Genomic DNA, 20,000 nt, shown 5'->3' with positions numbered 1-20,000 from the left:
TGCCTTTCCAGATATCCCAATGCCGAAATATTCCAAGCAATTTTATTCAAATCTTGTTATCTAATTGCAACGTAATCTTCAGAACACGAAATCTTGAGTGTTTTTTTTTCTCCACGTTAGATACTTAAGGTGTGGTATTACAGGCAAAAATGGCATGGACCGAAAGTATTTTGTCAAAAACGAACATTATTCTGACCTTGATATTTGCCATGTTTTCATGCCATGGGGCCTTTGATGAGTATTTATTGAGTCTGAATTGAGAGAAAAGAATACAATTAGAAGTCTTAGAATGAAAGTAATACAGAAAGAGATCTCCAATATTAACAGTTACACATGGAGCTGAATAAACTGCTGCTACCAGCACAATGAATGTTTAATGTAGGGATGGTGCCATTTCATATTCTCAAGTAAGTATATTGACAGAACTTAGGACACATTTCGATTAAATTATGTTAAGTTGATATACACCATATCATATATTGAGTTTCTGACAAAATTCTCTCTATTGCTAAACTTTGTTTTTAAAATGGAATGAAGTACTTTTCACTAACAATGTTTCTTATATCTATCGTTGAGGCAATGGTTGCATCAGTTCTCATATCACGCATTACTTCCTCAGTAGCCTTCATAAATGATGTTTATTAGTTACTGATTGCTGAAGACAATTATTAGTAGCAACGTCTTTTTTATATTAGTGAGCGTTTATCGAGATAGTAATCCTCTCAGACTTTTGCACATTTGAATAACAACAAAAAGATATTCATAGAAAGAGTTAATCAGAAACTTTGCGGGGGAAAAGATAATGTACTACTGAGTTTATCTGCGTGGAGACAAGAAGTATATGGGGCTAGTTGTTTGCATGCTCGCTTGTTCTAACAAGGAAAGCTTGATTCAAAGTAGCTAAAGACAGAAAAACTTGAACCAAGACAAACAGTATATCAAAAGCTTTATCAAAACACATCTCACTACAATCAGCACACATGTATTTTAATATCTTTATCCCCATAATGTTTTTTTTTTTTTTTTTTTTTTTTTTTTTTGGTAAATTGGTCGTAACTTCAGTAACACGATTAGCCTCATCAATATATGATTTTGTTGTTTATTTGGAATGTTATAGGATGTTACCTTATTTGACTTTCTAGCATTTCAATGATAATTATTTGGTTACTTTTGACTTGTTCTTGATATTTGGATATTTCAACAAATGGCCAACTCTCACTTAACCTTCGTTAGCTTTCTCATAATGTTTTTTGTTTTTGTTATCAGTACCTGTAAACTTTTCATCCTGTTATCAGGTTGGTAGACAGCATATACAGCTGTGGGAGTTTGGAACACATTCAGTCTCAAAATCTCCCAAAGTATTGAAATGAGTTGAAATTTAAAGAAATTTGCTTCTGTTGAATGAAGACCAGGATTTGAAACCTATTTTAGTAGGAAGCTGCTTGTATGCTCAATGTTGTAAGTGAATCGCACATCGTCATCATCATCATCTCCTCCTACGCCTATTGATGCAAATGGTCTCGGTTAGATTTCACCAGTCGTCTTTTTCTTGAGCTTTTAAATCAATACTATTCCACTCATCCTTGCTTCATATTCCTCAGTCATGTAGGCCTGGGTCTTCCAACTCTTCTATTTCCTTGTGGAGACTAGTTAAAATTTTGGTGAACTAATCTCTCTTAGGGAGTACGAAGAGCACACCCCAACGTTCTCCATCTACCCCTCACCATGAACTCATTCACATATGGTACTCGGTAATCTCTCTTATAGTTTCATTTCTAATCCTGTCCTACCATTTAACCTTTGTTCTGATTTTTACAAAATCTGTTGGAGATCATTTCACTGTTATACCATGACTCATGTCCATACAGTAACACAAATCTCACTAAATGATATAAAGCCTGATTTTTATAGGTAATTTCAGGTGATTTTATTTCCAAAATTTACTTAACCTATCAAATCTATTTTTCAAGTTACATGAACTAAATAACCACTCATAGCTTTCGGTGCTTCACTGCTTTCCTCGACCTATTACACTTGGTGGCTGCACGCTCGTTAGAGGTAATCTTAAAAAAAAAAGAAAAAAAAAGAAAAAGGAAACATGAAATATCACCATTCCTTTCAGTCCCAATCATGTTTCTTATTATAAGGTTTTTAAGTAAAAACAACGACCAACATATCTGATTAGAAAAGATTTATGTTCGTCTTAATATGATAAAATAATAAGTGGGTGAGATATAAAGGTTAAAAATGTTTTGTAAGTTTGGAAATCTTTATTAAATATTTTTTGCTACATTTGATCATTTGTTACGGATGGAGCTAGCTGCATTCCAATTGTGTTGTGTTGTGTGTAGAATCTATAGTTGAGAACTCCTCTATGTTATTTGGAGCAATCTGCATTTCAAACGTCTATGAAATAAGAACATCTGGAGCAGCATTTTTTCTTTTAAATGGAAAATAAATTAGTAGATTTTTTGAAGAACATCCAGAACTCCACCTTGTCATATTTGAGAGAGAGAGAGAGAGAGAGAGAGAGAGAGAGAGAGAGAGAGAGAGAGAGAGAGAGTCATGCGGATAAAAGAGAGAAGATTAATGATCCTGATTTCTTTGATAAAAAAGGGACCTCGCCTTCATGCCTATTCAGACTGGCCGCTTAAATCACAGGGAATTCTTCTGGTTGTCATAGCAGCAACTCGTGAATCTGAAGCTCAAAGCCAAAAGTATGTCAAGGCGTCGTTGTAAGAACTAGAAGAGAGTATTCTTATGTAAAACCCAATTGTAGAAAAGACAAAACTACATATATGAGTACTTGAGACGTCCAATCCATTATTCATGATAAAGCCTCATAAGAATAGCGAAAAAAAAATAGAATATAGAGCCTACAATATGATCTGATAGAATAAAAAACACATTGTTTGTCGTTCCTTTCCTCGTCATCTATCACAATCCCCTTCGCACTTCCGAGGGTGGCAGAATCCAAAACAACCCACATCCCCCCAATGTACTGTACTTGCAGCCTCCTCAAAGAGTTCTACTGTAGTTACCTCCTGCTGATGTCCAAAAGTATTCAAGAAATATCAAAGTAAAGAAAAACAGCATCTAAACAAATAAAATAATAATATCTCCTACAATACATTGGAAATAATCCTAGTATAAATTGAGAGAAAAAGAAGAGTTGCAGTTAATATACTAACAAAGTGGTGGTACGGATTTAATAGATTAGCAAGGGATTTCAAAGGAATAAAACATATTCAACGAAGATACAAAAATTGGAAATTATATTACCGATCTAATAATGAGAGTAGTTTCTGAAGCAATTCACTGTTCTTTACTTAGTTATTGTTGTTTTTTTCATGTTTCATGACTATGTATGTGAGTGTGTCCAGTTGTTCATATTTCTCTACTCATAAATACTGTCTCTCTCTCTCTCTCTCTCTCTCTCTCTCTCTCTCTCTCTCTCTCTCTCTCTTTCTCTCTCTCTCTCTCTCTCTTGTAGCATAAAGAATCTATCAAAATACTGACTCAAACTCTATGAACGTAACATCAGACTGTAGGTTTTACTGCATTTCCCCGCCAAAAACTTTCTCCTCTGCTATTCCTGCTCAGTCATCATCCCAAGAAATGAAGCAGAGGTTCCTTCATGAAAATAAAATGGTCATTCGGAGAGGCCTTACAAAGTATCATTCTTTACAATTTGAAACTCACGACGCATTCAGAAATATATTGAGTTTCTGTGGAGCCTTTTGCGAAGGAGCAGTACACGAGCGTAAAAATTCGAACGTGATGATTTACTTGGAAATAACTGGACAGTTTACACACTTGTTCCTTGAAAAACGTTTACACAAATAAATCAATTTAAAATTAATGTCGCAATTACTACGTGATGATTTCCATTACTATTTGAATCCAGGAAAACAAAAGATAAGTATATCGAAGAAATATGACTTCATTTCCTATCAAGTAAATATTTTAACACAACCATTTCTCTTCCAATATGGCAATTGCTAAGGGTACGACTAGTCAGGTTCATTCATAGGATTTTTGCTTAGTCTGCAAAAGTGAATAATAATAATAATAATAATAATAATAATAATAATAATAATAATAATAAACTGTAACAACAACAATGGAAGTGATATTCAATTACAGTTGATTAAATTTGACATAATCAAACCAAAGAGACCCTTATTTCTCAAGTGACTGGTATGACTTTGAACAGTTCCTCGTATACCATTTTGGAATGCAATTTCGGATTTGTACAGCTTATTTGTTAACGGTAATAGACTTCATAAAGTTCGTAAATCTTTCACTTCGTTCTCTTTCACGGTTGAAACAATTAAGCTCAGCACCAGCATCCTGAACAGGGGTAAAAAAAAAAAAAAAAAAAAAAAAAAAAATCTAATTGGGAGCTAGACTCAGTAATCATGGGCACTTAGGGCACACCGAGTTCTCAATACTCCACCCGACTTCCCAGTTAAAACAGCTCGTTTAAATAATGAATATCTACATCAGTAATTCAGTTCTGAAAGAGATTTCATAGACACTTATTCGTTAAATCCAGCTTCGTGGACTAATCCTCGAAAGGCGAACGTTCTTCCTGAAGAGCTTATATTTACCATCAAAAGAAATCAACCTCCGCCTTTTACTCATTCTTTTCAATAAGGAAAAATATAAGAAGTAGATCCCTCTCTCTCTCTCTCTCTCTCTCTCTCTCTCTCTCTCTCTCTCTCTCTCTCTCTCTCTCTCTCTCTCATTTGTTTGTAATAATTCTAACAAAATATAATTAGAGTTCATTTTATAGTGGAGCAGAAGGTAAAATAAGAAACTAGGAAAAAGATTTTTTTTTATACTCCTCACGTTAATTAAACAAAAGATTTGGAGAAGAAACCATTTGGGGGGTGGGGTGAGAGGCTTTTGACATAGATAGTCGAAAAAGAAATGTTAATCTTATATGTTATGAAATTATCTTTAATAATACTGCTTTTAAGAAACAGACACCATTTCCACTTGATCACGTACAATGAACATGTACCTGATACTTTTGAATGATTGTTGTCTTATGGGGTTAAAGAAGAGGACAAACAAAAGAAAAAATCGCCGAAGATTATATAGACAAGTTTATGCAAGAATGAATATTAATGGACTGAATATACATGCATACACCTATTTAGTTATTTTAGAAATTTAGACTATATGAAATAATGATTTTGTGTATGATATACCTGAAGTTTTGATAAGCATTCAATATCTTTATTAACCTTCTTTTCCTCGGGACCCTATGAGCTAGCATAATACCCACAAAATCTCTTTTTATTACTTTTTTCATATCATACACAGGACCATGAAAGCTCTAGTAATGAATGCCAAAGTTATTTTTTTCCTCGTTAGAAATATTTTGGAATTATTACTACTATCATTTTGTGATACACAACTCTTAAATGTAGCAGCCATTGTTTTAGGAAAACAATATGAAAATGTGTACAAATATTTGACTTAGGAAACTGCTTTTCAACAGTTTGAGCGTCCACAACTGGATTAATCTTTTTAACCCTTGAGTGCACAGCCACTTTTGGGAAGTGACAACTCGTAAGAAGGTTATTTTATGAGATGAGATTACTTAAGCTAATGATTTAATTGAAATGGCTGTGTTAACTTTGATTTTTTTTGTTAGCAAGTTTATTTCTGTTTAGATTTATATATAAATAGAACTTTAATCACTTCTACTTCAACAACGACTTCCCCAAAACATCTGCTAATATGTGAAAATGAAGTAAATCATCATAATGAAAGAAAGTGTAGAAAGTGTTCCTAAAGGGGAATTTACATATTACAATATATACAGATGACTTGTGATTTAGCCCAGAAAATCAGTTTGTTGCATATGCAGATAATGATATACTTTTTGCATGAATTCCATCTCCTGAATGTAGACCTGGAGTTGTTGAATCCCTTAATCCCTTAATAGGGATCTAGCTAAATTATTGGGCATAAAGTTGAATCATAACAATACTTAAAGTATGATTGTGAGTAGGTCATGGACAGTGGCTCCTTAACACTCGGATCTCAGCATTGATATTGTTTCTTTAACTCTATATGACAAAATTTTAGGTGTGATTCTCGACAGCATATTTACTTTTGAGAATCATATTAGGTCTGTGTCTTCTTCAATTACACAAAATATTGCTTTTGAGAAAGTTTCTTAAGATTTTCGGTGATCAATCTATTTTCAAGAAATTTTTTCATTCTTTCATTCTACCTTGTATCGAGTATTGTTCTCCTGGCTGGTCTTCAGCTGCTGATTCTCATCTTAATTTGTTGAACAGGAACTTAGAGTCTATTAAATTTCTTATTCCTGATCTAGATATTGATCTCTGGCTCCGTCATTGAATTAGTTAATTATGTGTGTTGCATAAGATTTTTTATAATTCAGACCATCCTTTACACTCAGATCTTCCCGGAAAGTTCCATCCTGTTCGTAATACTAGGCAGTTAATTCTAAAAGTCAGGTCTTCTCCATCATTAGGCTCAATACTACACAATACTCTAAGTTTTGTTCCAGCTGTGACCAAGTTGTGGAATGATCTTCCTAATCGGGTAGTTGAATCAGTAGAACCTCGAAAGTTCAAACTTGCAGCAAATGTTTATATGTTGAATAGGCTGACATAAGTCCTTTTAAAGTTTATATATGAAAAATCAGTTTTAATGATGTTACAGTTTTTAAAATTATTCATTACTTTTTATATTGTTTATTTATTTTCTTATTTCCTTCCCTCACTGGGGTATTTTTCCCTGTTGGAGCCCTTGGCCCTATAGCATCTTGTTTTTCCAGCTAGGGTGGTAGCTTAGCTAGTAATAATATATATATATATATATATATATATATATATATATATATATATATATATATTTATATCTATCTATCTATCTATCTATCTATCTATCAATCAATCTATCTATCTATCTATCTATCTATCTATATATATATATATATATATATATATTCATATATGTATATATATATATATATATATATATATATATATATATATATATATATATATATATATATATATATATATATATATATATGTAGCATCAAAGCATAAGATAATATTGGTCAAGTTTCAAGATTTACATTGTAATTTTGAAATTTGTATATCACATATATTTGAATAAAAGTTTTGATCTTTTAATACTCCTAGAATAAAACTGAGGATATGTTATTTTGGTGATTAAGAGTCAATATGCAGTAAAAAAGAATGTCTAGAATTAATTACTTTGAGATAAATTTCTAGGGCTTTGTGCATTTTTACTTAATCTAATAGATAATAACAATGGACATTTTTCATTTTAAATGCATCTTTCTTTTACAATAGATAAAGGTAGATATAATCTTATACACCTATAAGTAGGCGCTAATCTTGAGAACAAATGGTAACGGGAAGGCCACATTGCTTATCTCCAGGAAGTCTACTTCCTCAAACACATAATGGTTGTGGGAATGAGTGACGTCATTCTCCAAATCACGAACCATCCTCATATAATATATATATATATATATATATATATATATATATATATATATATATATATTTATACATACACATATATATATATATATATATATATATATATATACAGTATATATATATATATATATATATATATATATATATATATATATATATATATATATATATATATATATATATACATATATATATATATATATATATATATATATATATCATATATACATACATACATACATATACCAAGGCACTTCCCCCAATTTTGGGGTGTAGCCAACATCAAACAAATGAAACAAAAAAGGGGACCTCTCCTCTCTACATTCCTCCCAGCCTGACAAGGGATTCAAACGAGTTCGGATGGTACTGCTAGGGTGCCACAGCCCACCCTCCCCTGTTATCCACCACAGATGAAGCTTCATAACGGTCATCTAAGGCACCGGAGGAAGCAGCAGGGTCTACTGGAACTGCGTCACAATCGCTCGCCATTCATTCCTATTTCTAACATGCTCTCTTGCCTCTCTCTCATCAATCCTCCTATCACCCAGAGCTTTCTTCACTCCATCCATCCACCCGAACCTTGGCCTTCCTCTTGTACTTCTCCCATCGACTCTTGCATTCATCACCTTCTTTAGCAGACAGCCATTTTCCATTTTCTCAATGTGGCCAAACCACCTCAACACATTCATATCCACTCTACCTGCTAACTAATTTCTTACACCCGTTCTCACCCTCACCACTTCGTTTCTAACCCTATCTACTCGAGAAAGTCGAGATACACCAGCCATACTCCTTAGACACTTCATCTCAAACACATTCAATTTCTGTTTCTCTGCCACTTTCATTCCCCACAACTCCGATCCATACATCATAGTTGGTACAATCACTTTCTCATATAGAACTTTCTTTACATTCATGTCCACCCTCTATTTTTTACCACTCCCTTAACTGCCCCCAACACTTTGCACCCTTAATTCACTCTCTGACATACATCTGCTTCCACTCCACTATTTGCTGCAACAACAGACCCCAAGTACTTGAACTGATCCACCTCCTCAAGTAACTCTCCATTCAACATGCCATTCAACCTTGTACCACCCTCCCTTCTCGTACATCTCATAACCTTACTCTTACCCACATTAACTCTTAACTTCCTTCTCTCACACACCCTTCCAAATTCTATCACTAATCGGCCAAGCTTCTCTTCCGCGTCTGCAACCAGTAAAGTATCATCCGCAAACAACAACTGATTTACCACCCATTCATGGTCATTCTCGTCTACCAGTTTCAATCCTCATCCAAGTACTCGAGCATTCACCTCTGACCCCACTCCATCAACATACAAGTTAAACAACCATGGCGACATCACACATTCCTGTCTCAGCCCCACTCTCACCGGAAACTAATCGCTCATTTCATTTCCTATCCTAACACATGCATTACTACCTTTGTAGAAACTTTTCACTGCTTGCAACAACCTTCCACCAACTTCATATAACCTCATTACATTCCACATTGCTTCCCTATCAAATCTATCATACACTTTCTCCAAATCCATAAAGGCAACGCACACCTTACCTTTTGCTAAATATTTCTCGCATATCTGCCTAACTATAAAAATCTGATTCATACAACCCCTACCTCTTCTAAAACCACCCTCTACTTCTAAGATTGCATTCTCTGTTTTATCCTTAATCCTATTAATCTGTACTCTACCATACACTTTTCCAACTACACTCAGCAAACTAATACCACTTGAATTACAACACTCATGCACATCTCCCTTACCCTTATATAGTGGTACAATACACACTTAAACCTAATCTACTGATACCATTGACAACACAAAACACATATTAAACAATCTCACCAACCATTCAAGTACAGTCACACCCCCCTCCTTCAACATCTTAGCTCTCATACCATCCATACCAGATGCTTTTCCTACTCTCGTTTCATCTAGTGCTCTCCTCACTTCCTCTATTGTAATCTCTCTCTCATTCTCATCTCTCATCACTGGCAGCTCAACACCTGCAACAGCAATTATATCTGCCTCCTTATTAACCTCAACATTCAGTAAACTTTCAAAATATTCTGCCCACATTTTCCTTGCCTCCTCTCCTTTTAACAACTTTCCATTTCCATCTTTCACTGTCTTCAATTCTTGAGCCAGCCTTCCTTACTCTCTTCACTTCTTTCCAAAACTTCTTATTCTCTTCATATGAATGACCCAATCCCTGACCCATTCTCTTCATATGAATGACCCAATCCCTGACCCCACCTCAGGTCAGCTGCCCTCTTTGCCTCACTTACCTTGCGCTTTACTTCCACATTTTTCTCTCTATATTTTTCATACTTCTCTACACTATTACTCTGCAGCCATTCTTCAAAAGCCCTCTTTTTTTCTTCCACTTTCACCTTCACTCTTTCATTCCACCATTCACTGCCCTTCCTCATGCTGCCTACAACAACCTTCTTGCCACACACATCTCTTGCAATCCCAACAAAATTTTCTTTTACTAACTTCCACTCCTCCTCTAAATTACCAGTTTCTCTTACTTTCACTTCATCATATGCCATTTTCAACCTTTCTTGATATTTACTTTTTACCCCCAGTTTTATTAGCTCTTCAACCCTCACTAGCTCCCTTTTGCATCCACCTACTCTATTCCCCCACTCTTTTGCTACAACTAATTTCCCTTCCACCAAAAAGTGATCAGACATACCGTTAGCTATACCCCTAAACACGTGCATGTCTTTCAATCTTCCAAACATTCTTTTAGTTATCAACACACAATCCATTAATGCACTTTCTACTACTCTTCCTTTTGCCACTCTTACCCATGTATACTTGTTTTTATCTCTCTTTTTGAAAAATCTAGAACTTATCACCATCTCTTGCTCAACACACATATCTACCAGTCTCTCACCACTCTCATTTCCACCTGGAACGCCATACTTCCCAATGACACCTTCTACCCCTCCAGCGCCCACTCTAGCATTGAAGTCACCCATGACAACTACATAATTCCTTCTACCTAGTTCTTCTACACACCTGGTTAATTCATTCCGGAACTCATTCCGCTCTTCTTCACTTTTCTCACAGCCTGGCCCATACGCACTGACAAACGCCCAACATTCCCTACCCAACCTACCCCATACCCACATTAACCTAGATGATATCTCCTTCCATTCCACTACTTTACCTGTCATCCATTCACTCAGCAATAAAGCCACACCCTCTCTTGCTCTTCCCCTTTCAATCCCAGACACTCTACCAGACATTTCACCAAACATCACTTCACCCTTCTCTTTTATCTTTGTTTCACACAAGGCTAATATATCCATCCTTCTATTCCTAAAAATACTTCCAATCTCACATCTTTTACTCTGTATCGTACTACATCCATGCACATTCAAACACCCCAAAACTAGAGTGCGGGGAGCAGTCAATCTTCCCCCAGCTCCACCTCTTTGCTGATGTCTCACAGGATTGTAAATACAGGAGAGGGGGTTCCCAGCCCTCTCGTTCCGTCCCTTTTAGTCGCCTCTTACGAAACGCAGGGATAACGTTGGCGCTATTCTAATTGTTTTTATGCCCCCGTGGCAACAGGGGGCTTATATATATAAATATATATATATATATATATATATATATATATATATATATATATATATATATATATATATATATATATATATATATCTATATATATATATATATATATATATATATATATATATATATATATACAGTATATATATATACATATATATATATATATATATATATATATATATATATATATATATACATATATATATATATATATATATATATATATATATATATATATATATATATATATATATATATATATATATATATATATATATGCTTCATTTAACATTTTATGCATTACTCATTTATTTTGATGATGTTACTGATATTTGTATATCTAGTTGTATTTTAAATTATTTATCATTTGCCATTCATTTGTTATTTATCTATTCCTTTTCCTCAATGGGCCTCTTTCATGTTATAGCCTATGGTTTTGTAGCATTATGCATCTCAAATTCGGAGTGTAGCTTCACCAATAATAATTCATACATACATATATACATATATACATGCATACATACATACATATAAGTATTTATGTATATATATATATATATATATATATGTATATATACATAAATATATATATGCATATATATATATATATATATATATATATATATATATATATATATATATATATAATGTGTGTGTATGTATTGTATTAATTTTCGTGTCTGAAAATGTTGAAGGATGTACCGCAGGTGTTTCACACACCCGTACAGTATACAGGAAAACTGGTGATACTTTTTTATTTTTCTTTTGGACAAGAGTTTTCCTCAAGTTGCCACTTAGTATTAATTCTTATATTTCACTTTGTAAACATGTGTATGTAAAAGACAACGTTGGTCACTTGTCATGGATGATTTTATCATTGAATAATGTTAGCTCGGTAGAAGAAAATAAAAATTTCATGTTGAAATTGTACTTCAGAACAAAAATTAAATATATCCCCTTGATAACGGGACTAGAAGGATTCAAGCTGGGAAAGAGGGCGTCTATATAGAGAACAGTTTAAACAGAGCCCTGCAGTCTAATAACAATATATGCATTTGGAACATGATTTCAAAATTATTACTTATTTTTTGCTTATGTCGTTTTGAGTATAAAACAAACGTTAGTTAGGATCGTGATTTCAAAACTTGCAATAAATTGTTGCAAGTCATAGTTTAGACTATAGTCAACGCTAATTACATAATTCTTGTCTTTCAAAGGGTTTTTTTTTCAGTTTGAGAAAAAAAAATGAATAAATAAATAAATAGATAAATAAATAAATAAATAAATATATAAGCGAGGTGGTGAGAAATTTTTGCTATTAGATTCTGCATTGTAGCCAACAAATCCTGCTGGCACCCCCTCTCCATTGTTCGGTCCCTAAATTCTACATTTCTATCATTTTACTTTTATTTCACGAACGGAATACTATAATCAGGTCAGACATATTCAGCCACCCGTGTTATGTGTAGATTCTACAGAAAGAAAATAATATCGTATCTTAGATTATAATAATGATAATAATAATGATAACAACAACAACACTATCAATAATAATAATAATAATAATAATAATAATAATAATAATAATAATGATAATAATAATAATAATAATAATAATAATAATAATAATGTTGATGACGATTATAGGATGGAGTCTAGGCCTATGTTATTGGCTTTATAACTCTTCGTCTTTTTCTGCGGTTGTGGAGCAGCTGGGTCTCTCACTTCCTAGTAGTCTGGTATGACTATGCTACAATCGTTCAGTTAGTGACAGGTTTTTGAAATTTTGCATGAAGCTACCCAAGACCATACTCTATCACTTTTGAAGCAAGACCAAATTATTCGGAATCATCTTCGGACTGATCTGGCCCCATTTGAAGATGGCCGCCGAAGGCAACAGCGAAAAAATTAAAATCTATTTCAGGGGTGAAAATAATGATTAAAGTGAATGTTTTTCACTAATAATTTGTCATTAATAAGTAAAATATATATTTTCAGACATTTTTATGATTGCCTTCGGCCCCCCAAAAACCTTTTAGTCCAAAATCGGACTTCAAAATGGACCGAAAAATTCATCTGGTATGTAAGATAGCATAACTTTATATGAGAAAAAGAAGACCAGGGAGATAAAAGATGATAAAAACAATAAACTATGGGAAAACATAAACAAATTAAGAAATAGCAAAGAAATAAAAAGTGAGGCAATACAATTATATGGAGATAGAGGAAATAAACTATCAGATGAAGAGGCTAAAGAAGAATTAGTAAAATTTTGGAAAACAGTCTACAATACACATGAAAATAGAATAACAGAGATCTGGAATGAGGAGAAGGAGAGTGAATACCTGGATAATTTGAGAAGAGAAAACGACATTATAGTAGTAAATGAATATAGTATACCAGAACATCTAAGGGAGCATTACGATGCTGTACTAAATGTTAAAGGAAAAATTAAACCCATGCCCGCCGCTGAAATGAATAAAGGTAAATTAGAAAAATGCCTAAAACGCCTAAAGAAAGGTAAAGCAGCTGGGCCAGATGGACTAAAGCCAGAATATTACAAAGCAATGATGATAAGTGATATATGTAAGAATACGCTAGTGAACTGCTACAAAGAGGAACTAGCCAGCAAAGAAAAACCCAAAAGCTGGAAAGAATCCAGAACAAAAATGTTAAAAAAGAAAAACAAACCAACAGCAAAGGAATGAAGACCAATAGCGTTCAGAAATGTATCATATAAAATATACATGGCTTTTATCAAAGATGAAATAGAAGGACATCTAAAAAGTAATAATGCCATAGAGGATAGTCAAGCGGGATTTACAGAGGGAGGAAGGATTGAGGATAATATACTCATCTTACAATACATGGTCGAAGAAACTTTCAAAAATAAGAAAAAACTCATAGTGGCCTCTTTAGATTTCAAAAAAGCTTTCGATTCCATAAAAAGGGAAGCGCTTATAGGAACATTAAAGCAATATAAAGTACATACTAGTATAATTAACTCTATAGCAAAAGTATATGTGGAAGACTCGATTACGTTAGACATATGGTAAAGAGTAGAACAAAAATTGAATATAAGTAGTGGAATAAAGCAAGGCTGTACTGGCTCTACAACATTATTCAAATTAATTACTTATCAGATTATAAAACAAGTAGAAAAGGAAGGTAATTGTTTTAAAAATGATATTATAAAGTTAGTAGTAGTATTTTTTGCTGATGATGTCCTAGTGCTTGCTGAGAATATAGAGGATGCTGAATTGAACATAAGGAAAGTGATAGATATAGGAAAGCAGTGTGGTTTAGACATAAATAGAGACAAAAGTAGCGTACTTATATATAATATAGAAAGGAAAAACCAGACAATATAGAGGGAATAAGAGTAGTAAGCAATATTGAATACCTAGGTATCAAGGTAGATGATAGTAGGAATATGTTCAAAACACAGAAAAGTGAAATGATAGTTAAGGCGCAAAAGCTAGCTAATCTTACATATTCGATCATAGAAAAAAGTTGTAATAAGATAATGATAGGGAAAGCATACTGGAAAAGTGTAGCACTACCTTCTATATTATATGGAACAAACGTAATTAACTTAACGGAAACAGAAATAGAAAAGTTGCAAAGAATAGAGAATGGAGTGTATAGAAGGATGTTAGGGGGTGTAAAGAATACAGCAATTGTAGCCTTGAGAGGGGATGTAGGAGCATCTGCTATGAAAACATGGGTAATGGATGGAAAGCTGAGGTACCTTAATAGAATTTATAAGGGAGAAAAGGACTTACTATCAGCAATAGTCAATGATATGGAAGAAAAAGAGAGGAAGTGGTGGATGCATGTGAAGAAGTATGCTGAAGAATGTGGGATGGCGATGAGAGAAGTCAAGAGATGTACGAAAGAGGACATAAAGAAGAGAACAAGAGAATGGGACACAAGCAAATGGAAGAGTGAAATGGAGTGCAAGGAGAGTCTAATTTTGTATAAAAACTGGAAAAGTGAAATCAGGGAGGAGGAAGTGTATGACAACACTTTTTCGTCCATTTTATTATTCAGAGCAAGGAAAAACTCACTGGGCTTGAATATAAAAAAACAGAGACAAGATGGAAATATAAACTGTGTATTCTGTGATGTAGAAGAAAATGCTAACCACTTTATGTTATATTGTCCACAGTTTAGTGATATAAGAATAAAAGCAATTGAGCTCCAACAACCATGCGAAGAAAATTGTGCACAAACAGTTGGAAAATTCCTTTTTTGTGAAGAAAATATTGAAAATAAGAAAAGAGTACTACAACAAATGTGGATGAAAAGAGAAAAACTAGTGAAAATAAAGAACACACAAAACTAAAAGACACAGAGGCGCCGTTGCAAAGGCAAAGCCTCAACCTGAATCTGATCTGATCTGATCTGATGTAGCACCACTGCGGAAAGCTCTCAAAGGGTACAATTATATTATGTTGTAATTCTTATGAATATTTATTGAAAATGCTTTATTTTGATACAGATCAGATTTAATTTAGGGCGAAGCATATTTTACTGGTTGATTAACATATGACTTAGAATGAATATGTATCACATACATATATGGCATAAATTATCATTTTATACAAATAAATGTTTGACACATACAAGGATTTTGTACCACATGCACAAATGTTGTATAGAGTAAATTTAAATACAAATATAGTTTATTAATAATCCCATACATAGAGCAAGTCAGTTTTTTAGTCTTCTGATTCATTGTTGATGCACATTCCTGGGCAACAGCATAGAGAATTGCATCTCATGGAATTTCTTGTACATTTGCTGTTGCATTTGCAAGCAACTTAGCAACCACAACTTATAAGCAAAGCACACCCAGTACTTACATCTGGAAGATCGCTCCAGTGGGGTTCCCACATCTCGAGTCGATCATTCCATAACCATCCATTCTCATCAGGGACAGCATACGCGGTTCTTTCTGTAGAGACTGCAGCTAATAATTGGCAGCAATTACTGAACGCTTGACATGCTGGAAGAGGGCATGCTTGGTGGGTTGTATGGATTCCAGAGGCTTTAGTTTTTTGTGAACAAAAATCTCCTTGCCTTGTTGACGCAATCAATGTCACATTTTGGGTCATACTGGATAACAGTAAATCTTTCTATGATAGACATGAAATCCGAGTCAAGGCAAAGTTCAGAGGGATTGTCAGATAATAAATACCTCAGTTAGTTCTTCTCCTAGAAGATCCCAAGCAGCCCATGCCTTTTTCTTGCCAATGTTTTTGAGGGCAGATGTTTGGTCAGACCCTATTAGGGCATAAAAAAGCAATATTGCATTGCACCTTTCAGGTCCCAGACAGCTACTTACTTCGTGGGTAGGAATATCTTTACAATGCTTCTCAGCTCCAAGCCCCAGCTACAACTCATCAAGTTCCAATTTTGGCAAAAAGTGGGTAGCAATCACAACAACATCCGTATCTACAGTTCTCAAAAAGGCAATCTTGTGACCCTGATTGGCTGCATGATTAAGATGCAGAATTATTCTAGTGTCAGTCTCCTCCTGTGTACAGTGTTCTAGTGATGATAATTCACATTCTTGATTAGACAGAACAAGGTTGATAAAAAATTATATGTTTCATCCTTAGCAGTCTCCCTCAGCTCCTCACTTAGGTATTCAAAAAGCTTCTTTTTATTATTAGTATCCTTAAGGAAATCCTGCCAAGACATGCCCTTTGGAATTGAAATAGTGGAACCTATACGTGTCCTCTTTATGAAAGTGTTTATTATCAGGGTATGGGAATTAGTCTGTACAAAATTAAATCAATGCTGAAGGGAATGACAGGCTATGAGATGGTATGGGTATGCATAAAATTTTTTCTATAATTTTTATAAGGTGGCTCACTTCGTTCACGATAAATATTATTTGAAGAACTATTTAATATTATTGTACTTAGTGAAAGCTTTCCAAAATGGTGCATCATGCCTGGTGAATTTTTTGGTCTATTTTGAAGTCCCAATTTGGGCTAAAAAGTAATTTTTAGGGGTATTGGAAGCCACAGAGGTCTTGGTAATTGATGAAATGATTGTTTTTTTTTTCTTTTTTATTTAAAATTATTACTCAAAAGTATACAACTCAATTATTATTTGCTCCCCTGTAACTTTTATTTTTTCTGATGTCACCCACGGCAACCTTCTTGAAATGAGCCCAGACCAACCCAAAGATGGTCTAGAAAAATTTGGTCTTGCTTCAAAAGTGATAGAGTATGGTTTTAGGTATAATCATGCCAAGTTTCAAAAACTTTTCAGTAACTGAACGACTAGTGATTTTCAGCATATTCATGTAGCGCTATAGGATGGGTTTTCAATTTTTCTCCTTCATTTTATCGTTTAGCTATCTATAAACAGTTGTTTCGTTGATGTTAAGACGCTTGGTTATATCTTGTTTTCTTATTGGAAGATCTAGTGAAATAAGCTTAACTAGAGTTACAGTTATCCGGTAGCTGTTGGGTAGCACTAGCCATATTTGACAAATGAATTGCTTGTAAGAGTGCCGCCGTGAGATGGCCGGTTAGTTAGACCCTACCCACTACTACCTCTCCGATACGTTCTTTACGTTAAATACATAACAATTGGGGCTAAAAAGTCAGACTCATTATGTGTTAAATTTTTATTTTTATTTTAATCGTAATTAAAGTTTGGGTTTTATTTTCCTTATGATCTAGCTTATATTTTGCTAAAAAATATAGCATAAATTCTTTAAAATCATACTGAATGAATTGCATCTTTTATTGAGCGAAGTTTTAAAACGCTTTATCCCGAGAACCTAGTCTCATTAGAAATGTGAAGAATGAGAGAGTTGCCAGTTAGTGACTTTTCAAAGAAAATCCCTGAATTTAGGTATCACCGATTTTGCTGTATACTGTACACTATGACGGTATTTTTTTCCCTATTATTATCATGGTCTCCCCCTCACTGATAACAAAATATTCGTATATATGAACATTTGAGACATTTTTGCTAGGAACGTCTTGTACATAAACTCGTTATCTGTTGAAATAAAGATAGTTGCATTCCCTTCGCCTCTCAGTTATAACCTAATGGCCCACTCGCACAAAGACGTTAAGTCACTACTTATCTACATACGTTTTCATTTATATCAGTGACACTTCTATTCTGCAGATTATATTCTCATTTCTCTCAACAGGAATAAATTATATTTTTTCTTACAACGCTTCCTTTTCATTATCTGCTTGGTTTTCTAGGGTGCTAACGACCAAGACGTCCAAATGCAGATGCTATGCTTAATGTATGTGATACCATACGACGATCACGTAATGAATACAATTTCATTTTGTTATTGCCATTATATAATTACTTGTCTTGAGGAAATACAATTACTCCACCAGAGACTATTAGCTAATAACTTATTAGGTACCGAAAAAAGTAACACCATAGCTTGTGGGGATAAAGTGTTAATGAAAATTTTATTCGAGTTGATGATGGTATTCTTTTAAAGACCCAAAAGTCTTTCCATTTTTTATTTGATTTATTTAGCTGTAAGAACAGATAATATGTAAAAAGATATTCCATCTTTATCAAATACATTTTTCTGGTACAGAATATTACTTCTGAAAATAAAGTTGAAAATAAAAGAACCTTGTATCAAAATCTTTAATAAGAATTTCATAAATCTGGGAAAACGATGTAAAGTAAGCTTTCGTTGTGTTGACCAATAACCTAACTATATTTTCATGATGTGATTCTCCATAAAAAAGAAAGGAAGACACTATCAATGGCCAAGACTTGTTCCTTTTTCCAGGTATCGTGGATCCGGCGAAAGGATTTGCACGTGCTAACGACCGGGGCCTTCACTTACACGACAGACGTAAGATTTCGAGTTGTGCATCTGGAAGGATCTCCCTACTGGACACTGGAGGTCGGGTCTCCTTCTGTCAATGACTCGGGAGTCTATGAGTGTCAGATATCAACTCAGCCCAAAATATTCCGAAGATTTACGTTAAATGTTATAGGTGAGTTCGTCTGATATTTTCATTTTTCTGACATTAGATGTATTCTTTTGGTAATTTGATTCAACAACATATCTCCTTATTTTATGTATCAAAGATAGTCAGATGCCGTTTTGTTTTCTATACTCCCTGACCAGCTTTCTGTTCTTCAGTTTTCAATGGAGGTTGCTGGTCTGTGATGACTGTGGATGATAAATGGCTAGTTCCCTAAAAGAGATTTGGCGAAGAACTATTCGGTTTACAAACGTTTGGAAACGCTGCACAGAAAGAGATCGGGCTTTCATGGATCAAAAAACAGTAATCACATTTAAAAGCTGAGACAATTAGACTTGGAATTAGGAAATACCAAAGGATTTTTTTTTTCTTGAATCTTTAAAAATAGTCCTACAAATGGGAAAGTCTCAGATGGAGAGTTTAGAAAAAAACTACCTTTCTGTAAACACCATCGTTAACTTTGTACTAATAATAGATGATGGATTACTAGAGGTTTTTTATTTTACGTAAATCATGACAGAAAATTAATGATAACTAGATACCTTTTGATTTATGTATATATATATATATATATATATATATATATATATATATATATATATATATATATATATATGTACATATATATATATATATATATATATATATATATATATATATATATATATATATATATATATATATATATATATGTACATATATATATATATATATATATATATTTATATATATATATATATATATATATATATATATATATATATATATATATATATATACATACATATATATATATATATATATATATATATATATATATATATATATCTATAAATGAATTCCTTTTCAGTT

At 33.4% G+C, this 20,000-nt stretch overlaps 1 protein-coding gene across 2 annotated transcripts in view; it reads left to right on the top strand.

Annotated features, from left to right (window-relative positions):
• Nucleotides 1–20,000, top strand: part of LOC137648403 (uncharacterized) — a 221,627-nt gene that overhangs the window by 133,927 nt on the left and 67,700 nt on the right. For both annotated transcript variants that reach the window (XM_068381327.1, XM_068381326.1), the window contains one exon: nt 18,947–19,157. In XM_068381327.1, the coding sequence (XP_068237428.1) occupies nt 18,947–19,157 (211 nt within the window). The remainder of the gene's footprint in view (nt 1–18,946; nt 19,158–20,000) is intronic.

The sequence above is a fragment of the Palaemon carinicauda genome, chromosome 10 (genome assembly GCF_036898095.1).
Source record: "Palaemon carinicauda isolate YSFRI2023 chromosome 10, ASM3689809v2, whole genome shotgun sequence".
Taxonomy (NCBI): Eukaryota; Metazoa; Arthropoda; class Malacostraca; order Decapoda; family Palaemonidae; genus Palaemon; species Palaemon carinicauda.
This window is presented reverse-complemented; position numbering and strand designations above follow the sequence as displayed.